Source organism: Silene latifolia, chromosome 3 (genome assembly GCF_048544455.1).
Source record: "Silene latifolia isolate original U9 population chromosome 3, ASM4854445v1, whole genome shotgun sequence".
Classification (NCBI taxonomy): Eukaryota; Viridiplantae; Streptophyta; class Magnoliopsida; order Caryophyllales; family Caryophyllaceae; genus Silene; species Silene latifolia.
Genome location: NC_133528.1, coordinates 126,654,784 through 126,680,870, shown reverse-complemented (window position 1 = coordinate 126,680,870; position 26,087 = coordinate 126,654,784). Strand labels below are relative to the sequence as shown.

At 33.7% G+C, this 26,087-nt stretch overlaps 1 protein-coding gene across 1 annotated transcript; it reads left to right on the top strand.

Annotated features, from left to right (window-relative positions):
• The first annotated feature begins 133 nt into the window (after nt 1-133).
• On the top strand, nt 134-26,087 carry LOC141649638 (uncharacterized). Its single transcript, XM_074458323.1, has 4 exons — nt 134-383; nt 543-975; nt 1,102-1,303; nt 25,662-26,087. The coding sequence occupies exons 1-4, from the start codon at nt 134-136 to the stop codon at nt 26,085-26,087; spliced, it is 1,311 nt and encodes a 436-aa protein (XP_074314424.1).

The following is a 26,087-nucleotide window of genomic DNA, read 5'->3' as shown; positions in this document are numbered from 1 at the left end:
GTGGAACCTTAGGAAAAAAGGATTTACAATTGGTAGGTTGGTTCACGTTCCGCCGCAATGTGGTGAGTTGTATTTCATGAGAGTACTGTTAAATCACGTTAAGGGACCAAAATGTTTTGAGGATATTAGAACTATGAACGATTTTTTTCATCCGACATTTAGAGAAGCATGTTATGCATTGGGTTTAATTGGTGATAATCTAGAGTATATTGCAGCTATCAAAGAAGCAGCTGATTGGGGGTCTGGCTTCTACTTGAGAAATCTGTTCGCGACGTTATTACTTTGTGACACTTTGTCTATACCGAGCAGAGTCTGGGACGAAACTTGGCAACTGCTATCGGACGACATCCTTCATAGGCAATGCAATGTTCTTAACAATCAAGGTGTGTCTTTACTTAATAGTAAATATTTACCGTTATTTTAATTAGAACAACTTTAAAACAATTCTCCATATTTCGCATTCTTAGCTTCATCTATTCCATGCATTTATTGTTGCAGTATATAAAATCACATAGATAATATTGCAACTTTTTTAACCACAGATTTACAGCTTACTGATGAAGAGTTGCAAAATTATGCACTTATTGATATTGAAAATTCTCTTCAAATAAATGGTAGTTCACTTCGTCGATTTGAGGGAATGCCGTTCCCAGACATGTCTGCAACGGCACATCATCAAAATAGTTTACTCATAGATGCGTTGTCGTACGATAGACAGTCCTTGAGTGAACAACATGAGATTCAGCTTTCTTCATTGACTGACAAGCAGAGGTTGGTGTATAATGAAGTTATGAAAGCTGCTTTAAATAACAAAGGAGGGGTGTTCTTTGTTTATGTATATGGTGGAAGTGGGAAAACGTTTCTTTGGAGAGCTTTGTGTGTCGGTTTCAGAAGTAAGGGCGATATTGTTGTGGCTGTTGTATCAAGTGGAATTGCAGCAACTTTGATACCAGGTGGTGTAACAGCTCATTCCAGGTTTGGAATTTCCATTAATGTAACGGAGAACTCCATCTGCTCCCGAATTAAGCCCGACAGTGATTTAGCTGAACTTTTGATACGTGTTAAACTCATATAATGGGATGAAGCACTGATGACTCATAGGTATTGCTTTGAGGCCCTTGATAAAAGTTTAAAAGATGTAAGGCGTCTTTTGCACGTGGGAAATGCTGAACTGCCGTTTGGTGGGAAAGTTGTGGTATTCGGGGGTGATTTTAGACAGATATTACCGGTTGTTTCAAAAGATAGTAGAGCATATGTTGTGGCTGCATCCCTGTGTTCATCGTATTTGTGGTCTTTCTGCAAGGTATATATTTCTTTCTTTAAATACACTACTACAGATACAGGTTATAACAACGGGTAAAAACCGTTGTAAAAACAAAAAGCGGACGTTGTTAAAGCGGCCATTGTAAAAGGTATTTACAACGGTTAGGTTATTTACTAAAACCATTGTGGAAATTATTCACAACGGTTAAAAGTCGTTGTTGTTGTGAGTAAATCGTTGTGGAAAGTTTGACAAAATTTTGGTGGGAAAGATATAACAACGCTTATAATATAAAACGCCGTTGTTTCATCTTTCCCACCAAAATTGTGAAGACTTTTAACAACGGGTATACGCTAAATAACCGTTGTTGAAAGAGGTAGTAACAACGGTTCTTCGTTTAAAACCTGTTGTTGAATATTATGCGCGGGTATTTGTGAAAGGTATTTACAACGGTTCTTATTTTAAACCTGTTGTTGAATATTATGGCGGGTATTTGTGAAAGGTATTACAACGGTTTTTTTTTTAGTAACCGTTTTTATTACGAACTCCTAATTTTTTTAAAAATTAAATTTGTTTCATGCCATTCAAAAACCTGCATATATCAAGAAGACCATATATCAAGACTAAAGATAAATCACAAATTGGGTTCATCAGAACTCAATAGATTCAATTCAACCACAACAGCAGCATCATATATATATATACTTACAAGGAGTTAACTTTACATGAACTAAGATCATTCCCTAACTTCAACAAAAAAAATTACTAAGCTAATCTAAGCTCTGAGTATCATGCATTTAGCCTTCAGCATTGCTATGTTCTAAGACGTATTTGCCCAACATGTCCCTTACCTCGTCTATATGTTGCCATTTGTACTACTGAAGGTCTTGTGGCGCGTTGATTACATACTGCGGAAAAAACAAAGACAAGACATTATTGTAAAAACATACATCATTCAGCATAGCAACATCATGGTATAGCAGCAAGCAAGACAACATCAGCTCTAATTTAAAAAAAGTAATAAACACATTATTAAATTACTAACCTTTTCTGGAATAAGGATATATCTTTGCATAATAATCTCCAACATGAACCGACAAACGTAGTATCCACATTGTATGCTATCCGGCTGGCGAGGGACCTATTATTACATAAAAACAAAGAGACGAGAGAAGGCGCACATCAGAATCTTGAACTTTAGGTATTGTATTAGTATTAAACACAGATTTTTGCACTTAAGGTATTGTATTTGAGCACGTACCCCTATTATCGTAATAAAAGTAGGGCCATCATCACAATCTTTCGTGGGTTGATCCTGCTCATTAGCTCTTTTCTTCTCAAAGGCCCTTTAAAAAAAAAAAAAAAAAAAAAAAGGCAGAAACTCATTTTTTTAGGGGCAAAAATGAGCTTTTTGATATAAATAAAAATTGAAACTTAATGTTATTATAAATAAATCAGTATTATAAACTTACTTAATAATCAAGCGCTTAAAAGTCTCACTTGGTTGATTATGCACAGAGTCCAACCAAAAAACTTTCTTCTTCGTCGGCATGATGGCTGCTAGCACCCAATGAGTCCTACATCAAGAGACATCATTATTATTAACAAGTACATATATTAGTTATGAAAATGCAATTGTAGGGGGAAACGTAATATTAATTTGTTTATTACCCGTTTTCATTATAAGGGGCAAAAAACAGCTTCTTGGTTGTCGTCAATTGCTGAGCAATATAATCTACCCGATCTTCGAACGAAAAAATCGTGATAAACATAGATAAAACATAGGGGCACAGGAATCCGTATTGATCACATGGAATCTTGTTCTCGGGGATCACTCTCAATTTTAATATCCTACATTATTACGGTATTAATTCCGGTATTTAAAACACTATCTAGTAGTCAGAATATTAGAATATGAAATTATTTATTAAGAAACTTACTTCATCCAAACAAATAGGTGTTGGACATCAATCTCGTCTAGGCCAGCCCAGATGGCTAGCATCTCCCATGACATAATTGTTTCGTGCTCAACCCCTATAATATGCTCCTCGAGCGGAATAATTATCAATTGCTCGTTTGCTATGCGATTGCAAGCCTCCGAATGCAGTTTCCTCATCGTCACCGTTCTTACTTTTAGCATGTAATCCTTCCCAGAATATTTTGTGGAGTTTAAACTCCTAACATCTTTCGGTTTGGGGAAATAATGATTCTCTGATTTTGTGCTACTACCACCAGCCTACACATGTAGATAATTAAAATAATAAAAAATCCAAAGGTAACATATCCTAGCTAGATAGTTGGAGTAATAAAAATTAAAGAGTACTTAACTAAATACCCCATCAACCTGCTCTTTCAATGATGAGGTAGTAGTAGCAGGTATGACTGGGGACTTAGGCTTATCCGTCTTTTTTGTCCCCTACACAAAATTTCCATACTTTTTAGAAATACAGAAAAAATATAAATAAAGGGAGGTTTTTAAAAAAATGGAGAAGTTAATTAAATACCTCATCAAGTTGTTGTCTGGACGAGGTAGTTGGCATGTCTGGGGACTTAGGCTTATCCGCCTTAGCCGGCTTTTTTGTTCCCTACAAAAAATTTCCATGCTTTTTAGAAATACAGAAAAAATATAAATAAAGGGAGGTTTTCAAAAAAAATGGAGAAGTTAATTAAATACCTCATCAAGTTGTTGTCTCGACGAGGTAGTTGGCATGTCTGTGGACTTAGGCTTATCTGCCTTAGCCGGCTTTTTTGTTCCCTACAAAAAAAATAACATATAAAAACATTCAACAATTAAAAATTTAACATATAAAGGTATTTTTTCTAACCCCAACTGTTTTCGGCTGAGGCGGAGACGAACGAGCCAGGAAGATGTGAGATGCAGGCCATTGGATGAAACTTCCAACCGCATCTCCCAGAATGGTAATGTCGTCACGAACTGAGACGGAAAGTTGAAAGTTTTCATGGCTGGGAAAGACTTCAGTTATCTCCACTTTTCTATGATTCGGCAAAAGTTTTTCGCCATGAACAACCACTACAGTTTCCGCTACTGATTTGGTGGGCACTTCTACGAGAGCCCGGCCAACACGCACAATTGGTTTCTCGAATTTAGGGTCAGCAAGAATAACTACCCTCCTGTTTACGGCCTGAAGAATACACATACATTATTATATCCCAAAATTTAATAGAATTCATATAAATTTAACTAATTAAACACTTCATGCATACCTTACTCAAAACAGTGAACTGACTTGAAAGGGATGTATGCTGCTGTTTTTCATCAGCCGTCTTCTCAAGTTGCATCTCCTTTTCAGACTCATTATTTACCTAATAAAATTAACCAATGGCACGATGTCAGAATTTATAGCATTAGAGCTGGCATGGAACACACCCCTTGATCTTACCCAAAAAAAAAATAAGGAAGTATTAGGTACCTGATCGGCTTTAGTTGTTACAACTTCAGAAGCATTAGGCACCTGATCTTTCGGAATATCGTTGACCGATAATTCCTTCTCATATATTGCCAAGGTAGTAGTGTTCTCGGCCTCTTGACCAATCTGTTTTACCTTATTACCCCCTTTAATGACATCCTCCATCATCTTCACTTCTTCTTCGGAAGGCTTGCCTCCAGCATTCATCTTTAGTAGTACGGATGTCAATAACTGAACCTGCGTGCCAAGAATGTAATGTTTCAACAATTTGTATCCCAACAATAACATGTGAATTGAACTTAAATGAAAATAATAGAACAAATGGTACCATGTCAGCCTTCTCAGCCTTAGTCTTCCTTTTCTTCTTTTTCGGGGCAGTTGTCCCATAATATTTCGTTACTCCAACCTGTAACGGGACGACCCTCAATCGACCTGGATGTTCGGGTCGGTCGATCGCTCTAGCAAGAACGTCATCACGACCATTGGGAGTGAATTTCCCTTCTTTTACCTCCTTCAATACCTTGTCCTATAATATATTAAATAAACTTCAAATTATATTTGTGACTAAAATAATAAAGTTAGTAATGAACTCGTCTTAATAAAAAAATGCTTACTATGTTGGCCAACACTTACTCATCATATTTGTCACGCGACCGGGATCCTTTAGGCGTGTGCCCTTCTTTATAAGTTACATGCCGATCCAAGTCGGTCACTCCCTTTGCCACCTACACATTAACATGGTAAAAGTTATATATGTAAATGTGTATCAAGTCCAAGTGTGATTAAAAAAATCAAATCTCACAGGGGAATGCATGCTACTTACGAGGTTGTCTTCTATCAATCTGTAACCGCCTCGAGAACCATACCATTTCCCCTTCTTGCATGAAATGTTAGCACGATTTCTTCTGCTAACGGCCTTCAAATTATATAAAAGCGCAAGTAGATGAGATAATAAAAAGATTATATAAAGAACTCATTAATTAAAAAAATGATAGGTAAATCGTTAAAAGGCGAGGATATTTAACCTGAAACTTCTCACTAGTTCTCATCGCTTTGAAAAGATCCCATTGTTCCTGACTGATGATGGGACACTTGTTTGCCAGTGGGCTCTTACGCATCTCCCCCGTTGCCTTGTCCACATACAACCAATCCCTAGCAACATCACACTTCCACTGCCTTAAGACAATCCCTGCCTTCTGCATTAAATACTTATCATGGCATTCATCGGCAACATCAAAGGCTTACTTTATACGAGCCAAGTATAACTCCGCCAATTTTGGATTCAAATTTCTAACATCATCTAAATGGATAGGCACAAACTGTCTTGTGCAACATCCAATCCAACTGGATAAAAAACCCGCATTTGGACCAGTAGGGAAACCCTTCGAGCTCCATGTTATTTTAAGCGGCTCTTTAGCGGCTATAGCTGCAAGGGCTACAGGAAACATCGTAGCACCTCTCTCACCAGGCTTATTATCATCCCCGGGCTTATTATTCTTTTGACTTCTTTTCCGTTTTTCACCCATGATAATCCTAAAACCCAAATATGAATGAAATAGTAAATGAACAACTTAACAACATCATGCAGAGTATTATCTAAAATCCTAAAGAGGAATGAAAATTTAAAACAACAGTTTAAGCTTCTAAAATCTTAAACCCTAATAAGAGGAATGAAGTAGATGATGCGGGATGATAAAGATAACAAAGAAGACGAAAAACAAACAGATGCATGAAAAACAAAAAAAAGATGATCGTCTTAAAACCCTAATGACGAAACACAAAATTAAAGTGAACATACCTGATGATGATGATGATGATGATGATAAAGAGAACGAGCAAGATGATAAGGGAAGGCAACGGAATCTGGGCGTCGGAAACTAGGCGACGGCCGGTAACGAGAATGTAGAAAGCGGGGGAGAGAGAATAATAAACTCAGGATACCAACGGTTGAACTGATGTTGTGTGTGTTTGTGTGGTATGCTGTATGTGTTTGTAAATTAATTTTTTATTAAGACAAACTATTGACAACGGGTCCTCAAAACAAAACCGTTGTTATATGTTAATAACAACGGGTCAATAAAAGTCAACCGTTGTCATAACTTTATTACAACGGTTAAAATATACCCGTTGTAATATATTTTCACCAAATTTGCGCCAAAATGAAATATGTCTAAAAAATCATTGACAACGGGGAGAGGTACTATACCCGTTGTTGATAGTAATAACAACGGGTAATGAAAATATTACCGTTGTTGAAAGTTTTAACAACGGGTAATTTAAATATAACCGTTGTTATTGTTGAACCTTTTTTTTTTAAATTACTGTAATTCCATTACAGTCCAAACCTATAACAATACATACTGTAACAGCAGAAGCACTATATACTGCAACATTATTCAGCAATTTCAACAACAACATCCACATCTAATAATAAGATTAAGAAAATAAGACAACACCAGCATGCATGCATACTGCATATCTACAGGATTTACCATGCCATGCAAATTTGGGAATCTTTAACAATGACCATTGCTTCTATTGGCTTTTTAAAGCTACCAAAAGCTAAAGACATACAACACATCTCAAACTTACTATAAATTCATAAAAGAGGCATCCCATTAGCTCCCCACAACTCACAAATAAATTAAACCATCAAATTACTGGTCTGAAAATGACTCAAAATATTGGTCGTTCATATCACTGTGTCCTGATGAATGCCCCAGGCCACATAGATACAGACAATGGAAAATTTGCTGCCAAAAGCTTTAATCCTTTGAGGAATAAGCTTATTGAGTTGGGATACTCGGTCAGCAAAGTTAAGCCACAATGGGGGCCATGGGGATTCAAAGGGAGTCTACTCATTCAGTTTGGAACATCACCTACACATGCAGAATCAGCATTTAAGCTTGATATGATGTTTCAACTCAGAGGCCATGGCAGGAACGACTGGAATGCTTCGAATAGGTTAACACTCGAACCATACCTCTGGGTAGCCACAGACTCGGATGCTGAGCTTCTGAAGAATACTGCGGACTATGTCCAAGTGTCGTATGCGACCATCATTGATGCGCAGCATTCGGCCAGGTCAGAAAGCGTCGATGCCTACAACTTGGTTGTGGCTGTTTTCCAAGCAATGTACCCCTAAAACCCCTACAAAATGTGTCCGTGTTTGTAGCTGAAACTTCCAAGCAATATCGTGTGTTATTTGTTGAGTGTCAAACTGTGTGTGTCCGTATCCGCCTATCATAAGCAGTGTCGTGGACCTGTATGAAAAGGCAACTTAAATAAATATAATGTGTAACCCTGTGGTCTTGTAAGATAGTTATTTTAAAAAAAAAAAAACTAAAAGGAAGATATATATATATATATATATATATATATATATATATATATATATATAGAAGTGGTTCTTCTAAGGTCCTTACATCCATTGAGTCCCTAAGTCCTTATAAGGGCCTTTGGATGGAAGGGATGGAGGGATGAGATTACATCTCATTGAAGGGTCACAATTCACCCTCCCTAATCTTCTTCCCTAATTGTGTATAACTCTACCTAATTTTGTACAACTCTACCACCATTCTAATCTCCCAACTCACATCCTCATTATTCATTCATTCACATTTCTCTCATACACTCATTCTCTCTCATCTTTCACTCATTCTCTCAAAAAAAAAAAAACCAAATCAACAACAAAAAAACCAACAAAAAAAAAACCAAAAAAAAGAAAAACAAGAACAACTTCCTTCTCGGCCGCCGTACACCACCATGCCGCCACCTCCACCTCACCAGACCCACCACCACCGAGAACCAACACCACCGAGAACCACCGAAAACCCGACGCCACCACCTTTACTCCACCACCATTCACCATATTCAAACACCTCCCTCCCTCCCTCCCTCCCTCCCTCTCTCGTCTGCCGCCCCCCACCCCCACCACACACACAACCACCCACAACCGACGCCACCCACCACAGCGCCACCCTCCTTCCTTTCTCCATTACCCCAACCCAACCTTCTTGTCGCCCTCGGCCAACCCGACGCCGCCGCACTTCTCTGCCGCCTCTCCCTTCTCCTTTCTTTTTTTGTTTTTCAGATCCGACCACCAACCCGCAAACCTCCCCTGCTCCACCGTCCTTCCTTCCTTCCTCCTCCTTCCATTTTTTTTTTTGTTTTGTTCTTTGTTTTTTGTGTACTGCGTTTTTTTTTGTTGTTCTTTGTTTTTTTGTTTTATTTTTGTTTTTTTCCTTTGCTTTTTGTTTTGTTTTTGTTTTTTGTTTGTTGTTCTTTGTTCTTTGTTTAAAGTTTTATTTGTATTTTTGTTTTTTGTTTTATTTACGGTTTTTGTTAGATTTACGGGTTTTTTGTTAGATTTATGCATATAATTTGTTATTCTCATGAGTCATTCACCAACATTTTATTTTTGTATATAATTTGTTAATTTAATTGGGTTATACGACTAAAGTTATACAATTTACGACTTAAAACACCAAAGTTATATATTGTAATTGAAGTATTTTTGGACTAAAGTTATACATCTTGTCTATTAAAGTTATACACTGCGTGCATTAGAGTTATACACACGATATTTAAATTTGGTTTTTTTTTATTGTTATTTGGTTTATTTCAGATTTCGGGTTTGGTTGGGTTGTTGGTTTTTTGGTTTTATTATTCTTATTTGGTTTTTTGTTTTTGTTATTATGAGTTTTTTTGGTTTTTGTTATTATTTTTTTTTTCATATTTTTCATATTTATTGTTTTATTTTTTACTATTTACGACTAAAGTTATACATTTTATGACTAAAGTTATACATTTTATGACTAAAGTTATACATTTTATGACCAAAGTTATACAAAAATGGACCAAAGTTATACAAAAATGGACTAAAGTTATACAAATATGGACTAAAGTTATACAAAAAAGGACTGAAGTTATACAAAAATAGACCAAAGTTATACAAAAAAAGACTAAAGTTATACAAAAATTGGACTAAAGTGATACAACAATGGACTAAAGTTATACAAAAATGATCCAAAGTTATACAAATATGGACTAAAGTTATACAAAAAAGGACTGAAGTTATACAAAAATAGACCAAAGTTATACAAAAAAAGACAAAAGTTATTCAAAAATCGACCAGAGTTATACAAAAATGCACCAAAGTTATACAAAAATTGGACTAAAGTCATACAACAATGGACTAAAGTTATACAAAAAATTGGACTAAAGTTATACAAAAATGAACCAAAGTTATACAAAAATGAACCAAAGTTATACAAAAATGGACCAGAGTTATACAAAAATGCAGCAGAGTTATACAAAAAATTGGACTAAAGTTATACAAAAAATGAACCAAAGTTATACAAAAATGAACTAGAGTTATACAAAAATGAACCAAAGTTATACAAAAATGAACCAGAGTTATACAAAAATGAACCAGAGTTATACAAAAATGGACTAACTTTTGTATAACTCTGGTGCATTTTTGTATAACTCTGGTGCAATTTTGTATAACTTTGGTTCATTTTTGTATAACTTTGGTTCATTTTTTGTATAACTTTAGTCCAATTTTTTGTATAACTCACGCATTTTTGTATAACTCTGATCCATTTTTGTATAACTCTGGTCCATTTTTGTATAACTTTGGTTCATTTTTGTATAACTTTGGTTCATTTTTGTATAACTTTAGTCCAATTTTTTGTATAACTTAAGTCCATTGTTGTATGACTTTAGTCCAATTTTTGTATAACTTTGGTGCATTTTTGTATAACTCTGGTCGATTTTTGAATAACTTTGGTTCATTTTTGTATAACTTTGGTTCATTTTTGTATAACTTTAGTCCAATTTTTGTATAACTTTAGTCCAATTTTTCGTATAACTTTAGTCCAATTTTTGTATAACTTTAGTCTTTTTTTGTATAACTTTGGTCTATTTTTGTATAACTTTGGTTCATTTTTGTATAACTTTAGTCAATTTTTGTATAGCTTTAGTCCTTATTTGTATAACTTTAGTCAATATTTTAGTAGATCTTAGTTGAAAAAAAGTACATCACCAAAAAAAACGATATTTAAAACCCGAAATTTTTATTTAAAAAACGTATAATAAGAATAGATTTGAAAAGAATAAATAACAACAAAAACTAACAAAAATTAAGAAATAGAATAAACCGACCCCAAACAACTAATTTAACACAAAATCGAAAAAAAAAAAAAAAAAAAAAAAAAAAAAAACGAAAATAAACCGAGACGCAAAAATGGAAAAAAAAAAAAAAAAAAAAAAAACGAGTTTATATAATTACCGACGGCGGGTGGTGGAGGTGGCGGTGGATGTGGGCGGTGGGTGGTGTCGGGTGGGATAGTGGTGGGTGGTGGTGAATGAGGAAGAGAGAAATGAATGATTTATTTGGATTTTTTGGGTTTTTTTTATTTATTTGGATTTTTTGGGTTTTTTATTTATTTGGATTTTTTGGGTTTTTTTTTTGAGAGAAGAGAAGAGTGAAATGTGTGAGATGAGAGAGAAATAGGTGGGTAGAAAACAAAAATATAGTAAATTAGTGGTTAATTAGGGTGGATTAGTAAAGTGTGTTAATTTGAGTGTATAATGACTTTTGGTGGGTTCATCTCATCCCTCCATCTCCCTCCATCCAATGGCTCACAAAAGACCTTATGGACTCAAATATATAATGGACCTTAGTTGATCCTTCCTCTATATATATATATATATATATATATATATATATATATATATATATATATAGAGAGAGAGAGAGAGAGAGAGAGAGAGAGAAGGGTTCTTATAAGGCCACTACATCTAATAAGGCCCTAAGTCCTTATAAGAGCCCTTGGATGGAAGGGATGGAGGGATGAGATTACATCTCATTGAAGGGTCACAATTCTCCCTCTCTAATCTCCTTCCCTAATTGTGTTTAACTCTACCTAATTTTGTACAACTCTACCATCATTCTAATCTCCCAACTCACTTCCTCATTCACTCATCCTCTCTCATTTTTCACATTCACTCTTTCTCTCTCATTTTCTCCCACCCTCTCTAAACAAAACAAAAAAAATCAAACTCATACAAAATAAAAACCAAAAAAAAAAAAACAAAAAAAAAAACCCAAAATAACCCTCCTCCAAACACCACACCCGACCCACCACCACCCCACCACACACCACACCCGACCCACAACCCGCCACCCACCACCAGACCCGCCAACACCACCAACCAATCCCGACTCCACCGCACTCCACCACGCCGCACCACACCGCACCAACCCTCCTTACAACCCACTGCCACGCACCACCACGACTCCCTCCCGCTGCCGCCTGCCGCATATCCCCACCACCCTCAGATCTACTCCCTTTCTCCCTCCCGCCTGCCGCATAAACCCGCTGCCGCCTGCCAAACCGCCGCCTGCCTCCCTTTCTTTCTTTCTTTTTCTTTTTCTTTTTCAGATTTACTTTGTTTTTCTATTTATATTTTTTGTTTTTATGTTTTATAATTTGTTTTTCATTGTTTCATTGTTTTGTTTGGTGTTTTGTTGATTGTTTTCATTGTTTCATTGTTTTCATTGTTTCATTGTTTCGTTTGGTTTTTTTTTTCATTGTTTTCATTGTTTCGTTTGTTCGTTTGTTTCATGAAACCAAATTTGTTTCATTGTTTTTATTGTTTCGTTGTTTCGGTTTTTTTTTTTTTTTTTTTTTTTTCTGATTTGGTATTTTAATGTTATTTATTATTGTGGGTATTTTTTTGTTAGTGTTACATATTTGGTTTTATTTGGTTGTTATTTTTTTATTTGGTTGTTATTGTTATTTGATTTTTTGGACTAAAGTTATAAATCTTGTCTATTAAAGTTATACACTGCGTGCATTAGAGTTATACACACGATATTTAAATTTGGTGTTGTTATTTGTTTTTTTTTTTTGGATTTTAGATTTGGTTTTTTGTGATTGTTATTTGGTTTTTTGTTTTGTTATTGTTATTATTGTTATTTGGTTTTTATTATTGTTATTCAAGTTTTTTTATTTGTTTGATTTTATGATTTGTGTTATGTTTTGATTTTATTTTTTTTATTGTTTGATTTTTTTACTATTTACGACTAAAGTTATACATTTTATGACTAAAGTTATACATTTTATGACCAAAGTTATACAAAAAAAGACTAAAGTTATACAAAAATTGGACTAAAGTTATACAAAAAATTGGACTAAAATTATACAAAAATGAACCAAAGTTATACAAAAATGGACCAGAGTTATACAAAAATGGACCAGAGTTATACAAAAAATTGGACTAAAGATATACAAAAATGAACCAAAGTTATACAAAAATGAACCAAAGTTATTCAAAAATCGACCAGAGTTATACAAAAATGCACCAAAGTTATACAAAAATTGGACTAAAGTCATACAACAATGGACTAAAGTTATACAAAAATTGGACTAAAGTTATACAAAAATGAACCAAAGTTATACAAAAATGAACCAAAGTTATACAAAAATGGACCAGAGTTATACAAAAATGCACCAGAGTTATACAAAAAATTGGACTAAAGTTATACAAAAAATGAACCAAAGTTATACAAAAATGAACCAAAGTTATACAAAAATGGACCAGAGTTATACAAAAATGCACAAGAGTTATACAAAAATGCACCAGAGTTATACAAAATTTAGTCCATTTTTGTATAACTTTAGTCCATTTTTGTATAACTTTGGTGCATTTTTGTATAACTCTGGCCATTTTTGTATAACTTTAGTCCAATTTTTGTATAACTTTAGTCCATTGTTGTATGACTTTAGTCCAATTTTTGTATAACTTTGGTGCATTTTTGTATAACTCTGGTCGACTTTTGAATAACTTTGGTTCATTTTTGTATAACTTTGGTTCATTTTGTATATCTTTAGTCCAATTTTTTGTATAACTCTGGTCCATTTTTGTATAACTTTGGTCTATTTTTGTATAACTTTAGTCCATATTTGTATAACTTTAGTCCATTTTTGTATAACTTTGGTCCATTCTTGTATAACTTTGGTTCATTTTTGTATAACTTTGGTTCATTTTTGTATAACTCTGGTTCATTTTTGTATAACTTTAGTCCAATTTTTTGTGTAACTTTAGTCCAATTTTTGTATAACTTTAGTCTTTTTTTGTATAACTTTGGTCATAAAATGTATAACTTTAGTCGTAAATAGTAAAAAAATCAAACAATAAATATAAAAAAATATTAAAAAAAAAATAATAACAAAACCAAAAAAACTCATAATAACAAAAACAAAAAACCAAATAACAATAATAAAACCAAAAAACCAACAAACCAACCAAACCCGAAATCTAAAATAAACCAAATAACAAGATTTAAAACCCGAAATCTTAAAAAAAAGTATAACAAGAAGAGATTTGAGAAAATGAATAAAAAAGGAGAAGTAACAAAATAAAAGAAAATAAAAGACAACAACAAAAAATGAATTGAAAAAACAACTCAAAACATGAAAATAAAGACCAAACGAAAAAAAAAAAAAAAAAAAAAACGAGGCAAAAAAAAAAAAAAAAAAAAAAAAGTTGGGGGCCGTGCGGTGGCGGCGGTGCGGTGGCGGCGGTGTGGTGGCGGCGGTGTGGTGGCGGTGAGTTGGTGTCGGGTGGGATAGTGGTGGGTGGTGGTGAATGAGGAAGAGAAGAATGAATGATTTATTTGGGTTTTTTTATTTAATTGGATTTTTTGGGTTTTTTGATTTAATTGGATTTTTTGGGTTTTATTTATTTATTTGGGTTTTGGGTTTTTTATTTATTTGGATTTTTTGAGTTTTTATTTTTTGGGGTTTTAGAGAGAAGATGAGTTGTGTGATATATGAGAGAAGTGGATGAGAGGAAAAGAAGTTATAGTGAATTAGTGATTAATTAGAAGGATTAGTGAATGAGGAGAGAATGAGTGATATTAGTACATAAACACACTTTTGGAGGTTGATCTTGACCATCCATCTCCCTCCATCCAATGGCTCACAATAGGACTTATGGACTTATTATATCTATGGACCTTAGTTGATCCTTCATCTATATATATATATATATATATATATATATATATATATATATATATATATATATATATATATATATATATATAGAGAGAGAGAGAGAAAGAGATCAACTAAGCTCCATAGAAATATAAAGTCCATAAGTTCTATTATGAGCCATTGGATGGAAGGAGATGGAGGGATGAGATCAACCCCAAAAAAGTGTGTTTATAAGCTAATCTCACCATCTCTCTCCTCATTCACTAATCCACTCTAATTAATCACTAATTTACTTTATATTTCTTTTCCACTCATCCATTTCTCTTTCATCTTACACATTTCATTTTTCTCTTCTCTCAAACTCTAAAAAAAAACCCAAATAAATAAAAAAACCCAAAAATCCAAATAAATAAAAAACCCAAAAAATCCAAATAAATCAAAAAACTCAAATAAATCATTCATTCCTCTCTTCCTCATTCACCACCACCCACCACCACCCCACCCGACACCAACTAACCACCCACCAACCCGCCGCCGCCACCCCACCGCCGCCGCCCCACCGCCGCTGTTTTTTTTTTTTTTTTTTTTTTTCAACTCTTTTTTTTTTTTTTTTTTCGTTTTGTGTTAATTTGTATGTTTTGAGTTGTTTTTTCCATTCATTATTTTTTTTGTCTTTTATTTTATTTTAGTTGTCTTTTATTTTGTTAGTTCTCATTTTTTATTCATTTTCTTAAATCTCTTCTTGTTATACGTTTTTTTTAAGATTTCGTGTTTTAAATCTCGTTTTTTTTTTTGTGAGATACTTTTTTTCATCTAAGACAAAAATGGACGAAAGTTATACAAAAATGAACCAAAGTTATACAAAAATAGACCAAAGTTATACAAAAAAAGACTAAAGTTATACAAAAATGAACCAAAGTTATACAAAAATGCACCAGAGTTATACAAAAATGCACCAAAGTTATACAAAAAAGGACCAAAGTTATACAAAAATGCACCAGAGTTATACAAAAATGCACCAGAGTTATACAAAAATGCACCAAAGTTGTACACAAAATGGACTAAAGTTATACAAAAATGAACCAAAGTTATACAAAAAAGGACCAAAGTTATACAAAAAAGGACCAAAGTTATACAAAAATGAACCAAAGTTATACAAAAATGCACCAGAGTTATACAAAAATGCACCAAAGTTGTACAAAAAAGGACCAAAGTTATACAAAAATGCACGAGTTATACAAAAATGCACTGAGTTATACAAAAATGCACCAAAATTGTACAAAAAATGGACTAAAGTGCACTGAGTTATACAAAAATGCACAAGAGTCCAATTTTTTGTATAACTTTAGATCATTTTTTGTATAACTTTGATTCATTTTTGTATAACTCTGGTCTATTTTTGTATAACTTTGGTTCATTTTTGTATAACTTTGGTTCATTTTTGTATAACTTTAGTCCAATTTTTGTATAACTTTAGTCCAATTTTTTGTATAACTTTAGATCATTTTTTGTATAACTTTGGTTCATATTTGTATAACTTTGGTTCATTTTTGTATAACTCTGGTCTATTTTTGTATAACTTTGGTTCATTTTTGTATAACTTTAGTCCAATTTTTGTATAACTTTAGTCCAATTTTGTGTATAACTTTAGATCATTTTTTGTATAACTTTGGTTCATTTTTGTATAACTCTGGTCTATTTTTGTATAACTTTTGTTCATTTTTGTATAACTTTGGTTCATTTTTGTATAACTTTAGTCCAATTTTTTGTATAGCTTTAGTCCATTTTTGTATAATTTTGGTTCATTTTTGTATAACTTTAGTCCATTGTTGTATGACTTTAGTCCAATTTTTGTATAACTTTAGTCTTTTTTTGTATAACTTTAGTCCATTTTTGTACAACTTTAGTCCTTTTTTGTACAACTTTAGTCAATTTTTGTATAACTTTAGTCCATTGTTGTATAACTTTAGTCCATATTTGTATAACTTTAGTCCATTTTTTTGTATAACTTTAGTCCAAAATTGTATAACTTTAATCCAAAAAAAATAAACTTTAATAAAAGATAAAACCAAAATAGACAAGATGTAAATAATAACAATAAAAAACAAAGCCAACAACCCAACCCAACCCGAAATCTGAAATAAACCAAATAACAATTAAAAAAAACCAATTAACAAAACCAAATTTAAATATCGTGTGTATAACTCTAATGCACGCAGTGTATAACTTTAATAGACAAGATGTATAACTTTAGTCATAAAATGTATAACTTTAGTCATAAAATGTATAACTTTAGTCGTAAATAGTAAAAAAATCAAACAATAAATATGAAAAATATGAAAAAAAAAATTATAATAACAAAAACCAAAAAAACTCATAATAACAAAAACAAAAAACCAAATAACAATAATAAAACCAAAAAACCAACAACCCAACCAAACCCGAAATCTAAAATAAACCAAATAACAATAAAAAAAAACAAATTTAAATATCGTGTGTATAACTCTAATGCACGCAGTGTATAACTTTAATAGACAAGATGTATAACTTTAGTCCAAAAAATCAAATAACAATAACAACCAAATAAAAAAATAAAAAATAAAAACAAAAACAAAACAAAGAGAGAACACAAAAACACAAAAAAACCCACCCTTAGCCACGCAAATCTGAAAAAAAAAACAAAAAAAAACTGAAATACTAAAAATTAATTAACCAACACCCAAATAAACAAAAAAAAACGAGATCTAAAAATACCATAAATTAAATAAATATTAACAAAAAAAACAAATCTGAAAATATATTAAAAAAAACAAGACGCTTTCTAAAGAACAAGTGACAAAAACATGGCATAGAAATGGATGACCATGGCTCTTCTTGGGCCTTGCTTTGCGGAAACCAACTAATGCAAACACCATTTGAGATTTGTGTCAAACACCAAAAACAAGTTCCAAAAACAATATTTACAGATCTTGACAGCAACACCAAAAACAATATTCTCACAAAATCAAAACAATTTTCAGATTTGTGTCATCGCACATTTACGGTGCAATTAACAAAACAATAAAGAAAACAACTCACGATTACCGACTTCAACAAACCAAAATTTATTAAAAAAAAAAACAGATTTTAAAGATCTGAAAATATGGTGTGGTTGTTAATGTCGGTGGTGGTGGGTTTTGTGAGTGAAGGTTGTTGCGGTGGTGTGCGGTGTTGGTGGTGGCGTGCGCGGCAGGAGGAAGGACGGAGGAAGGTGGGGTGTTTGGCGGTAGGAGGAAGGTTGTTGCGGTGGTGTGCGGTTGGTGGTGGTGACGGTGGTTTGGTGCGAAGGTGGGATGGTTGGCGGTAGGAGGAAGGACGGAGGAAGGTGGGGTGTTCGCGGAGGAAGGAGGAGGAAGGTGGGAGGGATAGAGCGGCGGGTTAGGAGATGTGGTGGGGTGGCTGGGTTGGTGAGTGGGTGAGGAGGAGAGAAAGGTTTTTTTTTTTTTGGTTTTTTATTTTGTTGGGATTTTTAGAGAGAAATTGGTTTTTTTTTTGTCGGGTATTATGAGAGAAAATGTGAGGGAAATGAGATATAGAGAGAGGGAGGGGATTATGATTATGGGAGGAGGATGAGTGGATTAGTAAGAACTTTAATTGTAATGAGGAGCAAATTAGGGTAGATTGGTTAGTGGCCATCCAATTTAGATGTAATCTCACCCCTCCATCCCTTCCATCCAAGGGTTCTTATAAGGACTTAGGGCCTTATATGGTATGAAGACCTTATAAGAACCCTTCTCTCTCTCTCTCTCTATATATATATATATATATATATATATATATATATATATATATATATATATATATATAGTATTAGGATCATGTAAGTCCACCTCTTACATGTGAGTCCATAAGTTCTCCTTAGAGCCCTTGGATGAGGAAAAAGGAAGGCTGAGATTTACACAAGAAAAAAGGAGATTAAAGCTAATTAAACCACTCTCTCACTACCCATACTAATTAATTCTAATTAATTACTAATTCAATATATATACATTTTCCTCCCAACTAATTATCTCTCATCCATACAATTTCCTTCACACACTCTCTCTAAAATCCTTTCACTCTCAAAATTTACCCATTTCTCTCATCTCTCTCTAATAAACCAAATAAATCAAAATAAAACCCAAAATATCAAAATTCAAAAATTCCCCCCTCACCCTTACCACCACCACTCTCGGAATCACCACCCACCACCCCACCGGCTCTCCCCACGACGAACCCCACCACAGCCACATCCCCACTTCCTAACGTCACCACCACCGGGCCACCACCTTCTCCACCTCCCATCACATACAACCTCCACCACAACCGGGCCACCACCGCCTCACGCCACAGCCCACGCTACACCACCGACACAACCGCCTTCCTCCTACCTTCTGTTTCTGCCGCCTCCACCAACACCGCCACCCTACCCTTCCTCTTCTCCATCTTTCCCTTTTTCCAGATCTGGGGTTGGTTTGGTGGTCGTGTGTAGGTGTGGTAGTCGGTGTTTATGGGGTAGTGGTGTTGGTAGTGTGTGGAGGGTGTTGGTTGTTGGGTGTGTTGGTGGGAGTGTGGGGCGGGTTATCGGGATCTTTTTTTTTTTTTTTTCGAGATTTTTTGTTATTGAAGGATTTTGAGATGGTGGTTGTGTGTCGGTTTGTGTGACATTTTCATCCGACATTCTTTTTTTTTCACCATATTTTCAGATGTTGCATTTTCAAATTTTTTTATTTTTAAAAATTTTGGTTAATTTATGAATAATATAATTTTGGAAACCTAGATCTACAAGTCTACACGAAAAATTATGACATTGGGTATATTTATTTTGTTTACTTGAGTAAATATTTTAGATCTTGTTTTTATTTTGTGAATTTTTTTATTTTAGTCTTGCATTTACTAAGTAAATCTCATATAATTTGTTAATTTTAATCTTAGATATATTTAAAATGTCGTCTCCTCATTTTTCTTCAATTGTTGTTATATTAGATCGTTTTATTTTAGTCTTAGATCTAAGGTTATTTGTTGATTTTCATCTTAGATGTGCATGTTTTTCTCCTAGAATTACTCTTTTTTCTGTTAGAATTACTCTTTTTTCTTTTAGAATTACACTCCTTTTCATCTTAGAATTACACTTTTTTCTACTAGAATTACAATTACTTTTTTTTCTGCTAGAATTACTCTTTTTTCTGCTAAAATTACACTTTTTTTTGCTACAATTACACTTTTTTTTGCTAAAATTACTCTTTTTTCCTGCTAGAATTAGTCATTTTTCTGCTAGAATTACTCTTTTTCCTACTAGAATTACTCTTTTTTTGGCTGAAATTACACTTTCTGCTAGAATTACTCTTTTTTCTGCTAAAATTACTCTTTTTTCTGCTAGAATTACTCTTTTTTCTGCTGAAATTACGCTTTCTGCTAGAATTAGTCTTTTTTCGGCTAAAATTATTCTTTTTTCTGATAGAATTACTCTTTTTTCTGCTAAAATTACACTTTTTCTGTTGTAATTACACTTACTTCTATTGGACTAATGTTACACTCTCAATGGACTTGGTTATATTCTCAATGGACTAAAATTACATTCTCAGTGGACTGAAATTATACTTTCTTAGACTAAAATTACACTTTCCAGGACTAAAATTACATTCTCTTGGACTAAAATAACAATCTCATTGGACTGAAATTACACTTACCTGGACTAATGTTACACTCTCAATGGACTAAAATTACATTTTTAGTGGACTGAAATTATACTTTCCTGGATTAAAATTACACTTTCCTTGACTAAAATTACACTTTTTGTCGTTAAAATAACACTCGTAAAATGCTAAAATTACAATAACTTGTGATAAAATTACAAAAATTCAAAATATTATTCGTCAAAATCACTCGAAAAAGACCGAAGTTAAAAAAAATATTATTCGTCAAAATCCTTAAAATTACACCTTTTGCTGTTAGAATTACACTCGTAAAATCCTAAAATTTCGAAAACTTGTCTCGAAAAAAACTGAAACAGGAAAAATGTTAACAAAATTTTCATAAACTTTGAAGTATAAGACAAAATATGGTGTTAATTGTGTATGATAATGAATTAGTGAATGTATTATTAAAACTAGAGAGAGAAGTGAATTAATTAGTGATAAGTGTGTTTTTTTGCTTTCAATCTCAACCTTCCACCATGCATGATCCAAAGGTTGTGGAAAGGACTCATGGACTCAAAGCATATGAAGGACTTATTTGAACTTTGCTCTATATATATATATATATATATATATATATATATATATATATATATATATATATATATATATATATATATATATATATATATATATTAATAAGATCAAGTAAGTCCATGTCTTACATTTGAGTCCATGAGTCCTTCTTAGAACCCTTAGATAAGGAAAATGAAAGGCTGAGATTTACACAAGAAAAAGAGGATTAAAACTAACTAAACCCACTCTCTCACTACCCACACTAATTAATTTTAATTAACCACTAATTCAATATATATACTTTTTCCCTTCTACCTAATTATCTCTCATCCACACAATTTCCTACTCACACCCTCTCTAAAAATCTCCCTCTCAAAATCCCTAAAATTAAAAACCCCAAAAATAAAAAAAAATGTCCCTCTCCCTTCCCCCACCCCCCGACCACCACCACCCACATCCCCGCCTTCAGCCACCACCCACATCCCCGCCTTCAGCCACCACAACAACTCCCTCAACCGACACAACAACCCACCAGCCGACACCTCCACCCGACACCAACGGTGCACCCGAAACCACACCCACAACCACGACGGCAACAACAACAACAACTCCACCACACCATCATTCCCCACCACGGATCTACCCGATAACAAACCACCGGCCGACACCTCCACCCGACACCCCCACGACAGCAACAACAACTCCACCACACCATCATCCCCCACCACGGACCTCACCGACAACAACCACCAGCCCACACTCACGACAGCAACAGCAACAACCCCACCACCACCGGATCCCGACAACAACGGATTTCCTTTCAAATGTTGTTACTTTTTTTAATTTTTTTTCGATTTTTTGGGTGTTAATTTGGGGGTGATGTCGATTTTTGGGTGTTTTAATGTGGGGGGGTCTATTTTTTCGATTTGTGTCAAAAGTTGTCCTTTTTTTTTTTATATATTTATTAAAGATGCGAAGGTTAAAAGTCGACTTGATATTATTATTGTTTTTTTTTTTTTTTCGTTTTTAGTTCTCCTTTATAATGATGTTATTGTTTTTTTTGTTCTCAGATCTGCCACATTATTTTTTTTTAAGATCTACTTTTTTTTTTTAAGATCTACTTTTTTTTTTCAAGTTTGATGGGGATATTAAATGTCGATGGTGTTTTTAAGATCTACGTTTTTAGTTCTCCTTAGTGTTTGCTTCTTATTATTTTTAAAATTTAGATCTAGGTTTTTGAAATAGATCGAAAAAAAAGATCTCACATAAGTTGTTTAATTTTGTGAGATCTTTTAATTTTAATCTTAGATATATTTAAAATGTCGTCTTCTCATTTTTCTTCAATTATTGTTATATTAGATCGTTTTATTTTAGTCTTAGATCTAATAAATAGATCTAGGGTTATTTGTTGATTTTCATCTTAGATGTGCATTTTTTCTCCTAGAATTACTTTTTTTTCTGCTAGAATTACTCTTTTTTTGGTTGAAATTACACTTTTTTTCTACTAGAAATACAATTACACTTTTTTTTTTTGCTATAATTACACTTTTTGGCTAGAATTACACTTTTTCCTGCTAGAATAACACTTTTTTCGACTAAAATTACACTTTTTCTGCTAAAATTACACTTTTTATTGTTGTTAGAATTACACCTTTTTCTGTTAAAATCACATTTTCCTCCATTAAAATTACACTTTTTTCTGTTAAAATTATAATTTTTTTTGCTAGAATAACACTTTTTTCGGCTAAAATTACACTTTTAGTTGTTAGAATTACACTTTTTTCTGTTAAAATTACACTTTTTTTGCTAGAATAACACATTTTTCGGCTAAAATTACACTTTTTGTTGTTAGAATTACACTTTTTTCTATTAAAATTATACTTTTTTTTGCTAGAATTACACTTTTTTCTGCTAATACACTTTTTGTTATTAGAATTACACTTTTTGTTGTTAGAATTACACTATTTTCTGTTAGAAATACACTTGGCTCTATTGGACTAATGTTATACTCTCAATGGACTTGGTCATATTCTCATATTCTCATTGGACTAATGTTACATTCTCAATGGACTAAAATTACATTCTCAGTGGACTAAAGTTACACTTTTCAGGACTAAAATTACACTTTTCTGGACTAAAATTACATTCTCAAAGGGACTAAAATTACACTTTTCCGGACTAAAATTACACTTTTCCGGACTAAAATTACATTCTCCTTGACTAAAAATAACAATCTCATTGGACTGAAATTACACTTACCTGGACTAAAATAACACTTTTTGTCATTAACATAACACTCGTAAAATGCTAAATTACAATAACTTGTGATAAAATGACAAAAATTCAAAATATTATTCGTTAAAATCACTCGGAAAAGATTGAAGTTAAACTTGTAAAACGCTAAATTCTCGAAAATATTTCTTAAAATTACACTTTTTGCCGTTAGAATTACACTCGTAAAATCCTAAAATGTCGAAAACTTGTGTCGAAAAAAAAAACGAAAAAAACGAAACAGTCAAAAACTTGTCTCGAAAAAAAAAACGAAAAAAACCGAAACACGAAAAATGTTAACAAAATTATCATAAACTTTGAAGTATAAGACAAAACATGGTGTTAATTGTGTATGATAATGAATTAGTGAATGTATTATTAAAACTAGAGAGAGAAATGAATTAATTAGTGTTAAGTGTGTTTTTTGCTTTCAATCTCAACCTTCCACCATGCATGATCCAAGGGTTGTGGGAGGGACTTATGGACTCAAAAAAAAAGGTGGACTTAGAAGAACTTTGCTCTATATATATATATATATATTTAAAAAATTAAAACAAAAATAAAAGCTATTATTTCATTATAAGATACAGTGGGTAGATCATATGAGAACGGAGGAAGTAATAACTTACATTATGGACCATCTCAGGATCGGGGACGTTTCTTGGATATCATAGTTTCTTCGTTAACCCAAATACCTTCACCATGGTCATCACGCATATAGATGCTTTCAGTGTCCTCATGATCAGTGTCAACATCGTCGAAATAAGATACAGTGGTAGAGTGATCCATTCCCTCAAAAACGACATCCTGATCATCATCACCATTATCGGATGGACTACTCCTTATAGACAGTACAACAGACCACTTCTTATCCATAGGATCGATGACATAGAACACTTGTTTAGCTTGGGATGCCATTATGAAAGGATCATCCTTATTATTGCCAACCTTACCCAGATTGACCAACGTAAATCCCATCTTATCCTTTGGGACACAATGGATGTTGTTATCAACCCAGTTACATCGAAACAAAGGCATTGTGAAATCAATGTAATCTAGTACCAATATTTCTTGAATAACACCATAATAAAGGCATTTTCCCCAAATAGGCTTTTTATCGTTTGAAGTAGCAAAGTGCATTGCCTCAAATTCAGAACTCACACACTATTTTGCATTGTGCTCAACTCATCTTGCTCGCGGGTGTAAAAAGTATATCCATTAATGGCAAAACTGCTGTAAAAGGTGACCCTGGCATTTGGACCTAAACCAAGACGTAGTAACCTAGGAGAGATGTCATCACCAGTTTGATTCGTACACTCTAAGACAATATTTCTAAAACACTCTACAAACGTCTTCGTATGCTCGTTTGCAATCCACTTCTCGGTCTTGTTTGGGTGATCGTATTTGAGCTCATCTTTGTGTTGTTGAATATAAGGTTGCACCTCATCTTCGTTTTTTAGCACATACGTATGTGCTAAATGCAACATTTCACGTGTCACAATTTTTCAACCCGACCCCTAATACCTTTTCCGGTCATCCAGTCACTATGACGATTCTTAGGAACGCCAATCAACTCCTCAGAGGAGAAATGAGCGTAACAATATGAAAGAGCTTCGTCTAAAATAGCGCGTTCAGCAATACAACCTTCCGGACGATACCGATTAGATGTATAGTCCTTGTAGACTTTCATCAATCTTTCGAAAGGATACTGGTATCTCAAGTATACGGGCCCAAGGTACAAAATCTCCCTAACCAAGTGAATGGTCAGATGAATCATGATAGTGAAGAAAGAGGGTGGAAAATACATTTCCAACTGACAAAGAGATGTTACAACGAGGTCCTGCAATGAATCCGCGTCATCGGGATCGATGACTTTCTCGCATATGGACTGGAAGAAGAGACAGAATATAGTTATAGCATATCTTACCTTTTCAGGTAAAATGGAACGAATATCCACAGGTAGTAATTGTTGCATCAAAGTGTGACAATCATGTGACTTTAACCCGGTGAGTTTTAGGTCTTGCATCGACACTAGGCTTTTGATGTTCGACGAATAACCATGTGGCACTTTAATTCCATTCAAGCATGCACAGAACTCTTTTTTCTCATTCCGTGAAAGGGTATAAGCTGCTGGCGGTAAAAATGTACGATTACCTCTCTTCTGTGGTGCCAACTCTAGCCTAATACCCATCATTTTCATATTTTCCCTAGCTGCGGCGTTATCCTTTGTTTTACCGGGAACATTCAGAAGGGTATTGATAATATTATCACAAACATTTTTCTCAATGTGCATGAAATCGAGGCAATGCCTGACCTCCAGGTCAGGCCAATATGGAAGTTTATCAATATTACCGATTTATGTGAGTCTTACTTAAATTATTATTGTCGTATTGTATTTAAATGATATAAAACGTATACCACGTATAGGTACTTAGATTGACCAAAAATATGCGATTGCAAGTTGGGTAGTTCAAGTGATAATGTTGAGGAGTTACGAAAATTCTCTGAATGGCTCTTGGAAATTGGAGATGGTATAGGAGGCGGTGAAAATGATGGAGAAGTTGATCGAGAATTACCAGCCGACTTACTCATTCAGGATGTAACGAATCCTATGAAGTCATTAGTAGATGTCACTTATCCGGATCTGCTTGCACAATTGTGGAATCCGGAATATCTCCAACAAAGGCCAATCCTCGCCCCTACTCACGAGATTGTTGAATCAGTAAATGAATATGTTTTGTCGCTTATTAAAAAGGATGAGAGAATTTATTTAAGCTCCGATGAGGTGTGTAGTGATGACAGAGGTACAGGTGACGGTGACATTCACTCTATTGAATTCCTCAATAGTATCAAATGTGCCGGACTCCCGAATCACCAATTGAAGTAG

What these genes read in the sequence shown, in the direction of transcription:
- LOC141649638 (XM_074458323.1), top strand. Translation starts at nt 134, where the DNA reads ATGAACGATTTTTTTCATCCGACATTTAGAGAAGCATGTTATGCATTG. An exon ending in CAATGTTCTTAACAATCAAG is followed by an intron (nt 384 to 542) that starts GTGTGTCTTTAC and finishes TTTTAACCACAG; the next exon opens with ATTTACAGCTTACTGATGAA. An exon ending in GGTGTAACAGCTCATTCCAG is followed by an intron (nt 976 to 1,101) that starts GTTTGGAATTTC and finishes GATGACTCATAG; the next exon opens with GTATTGCTTTGAGGCCCTTG.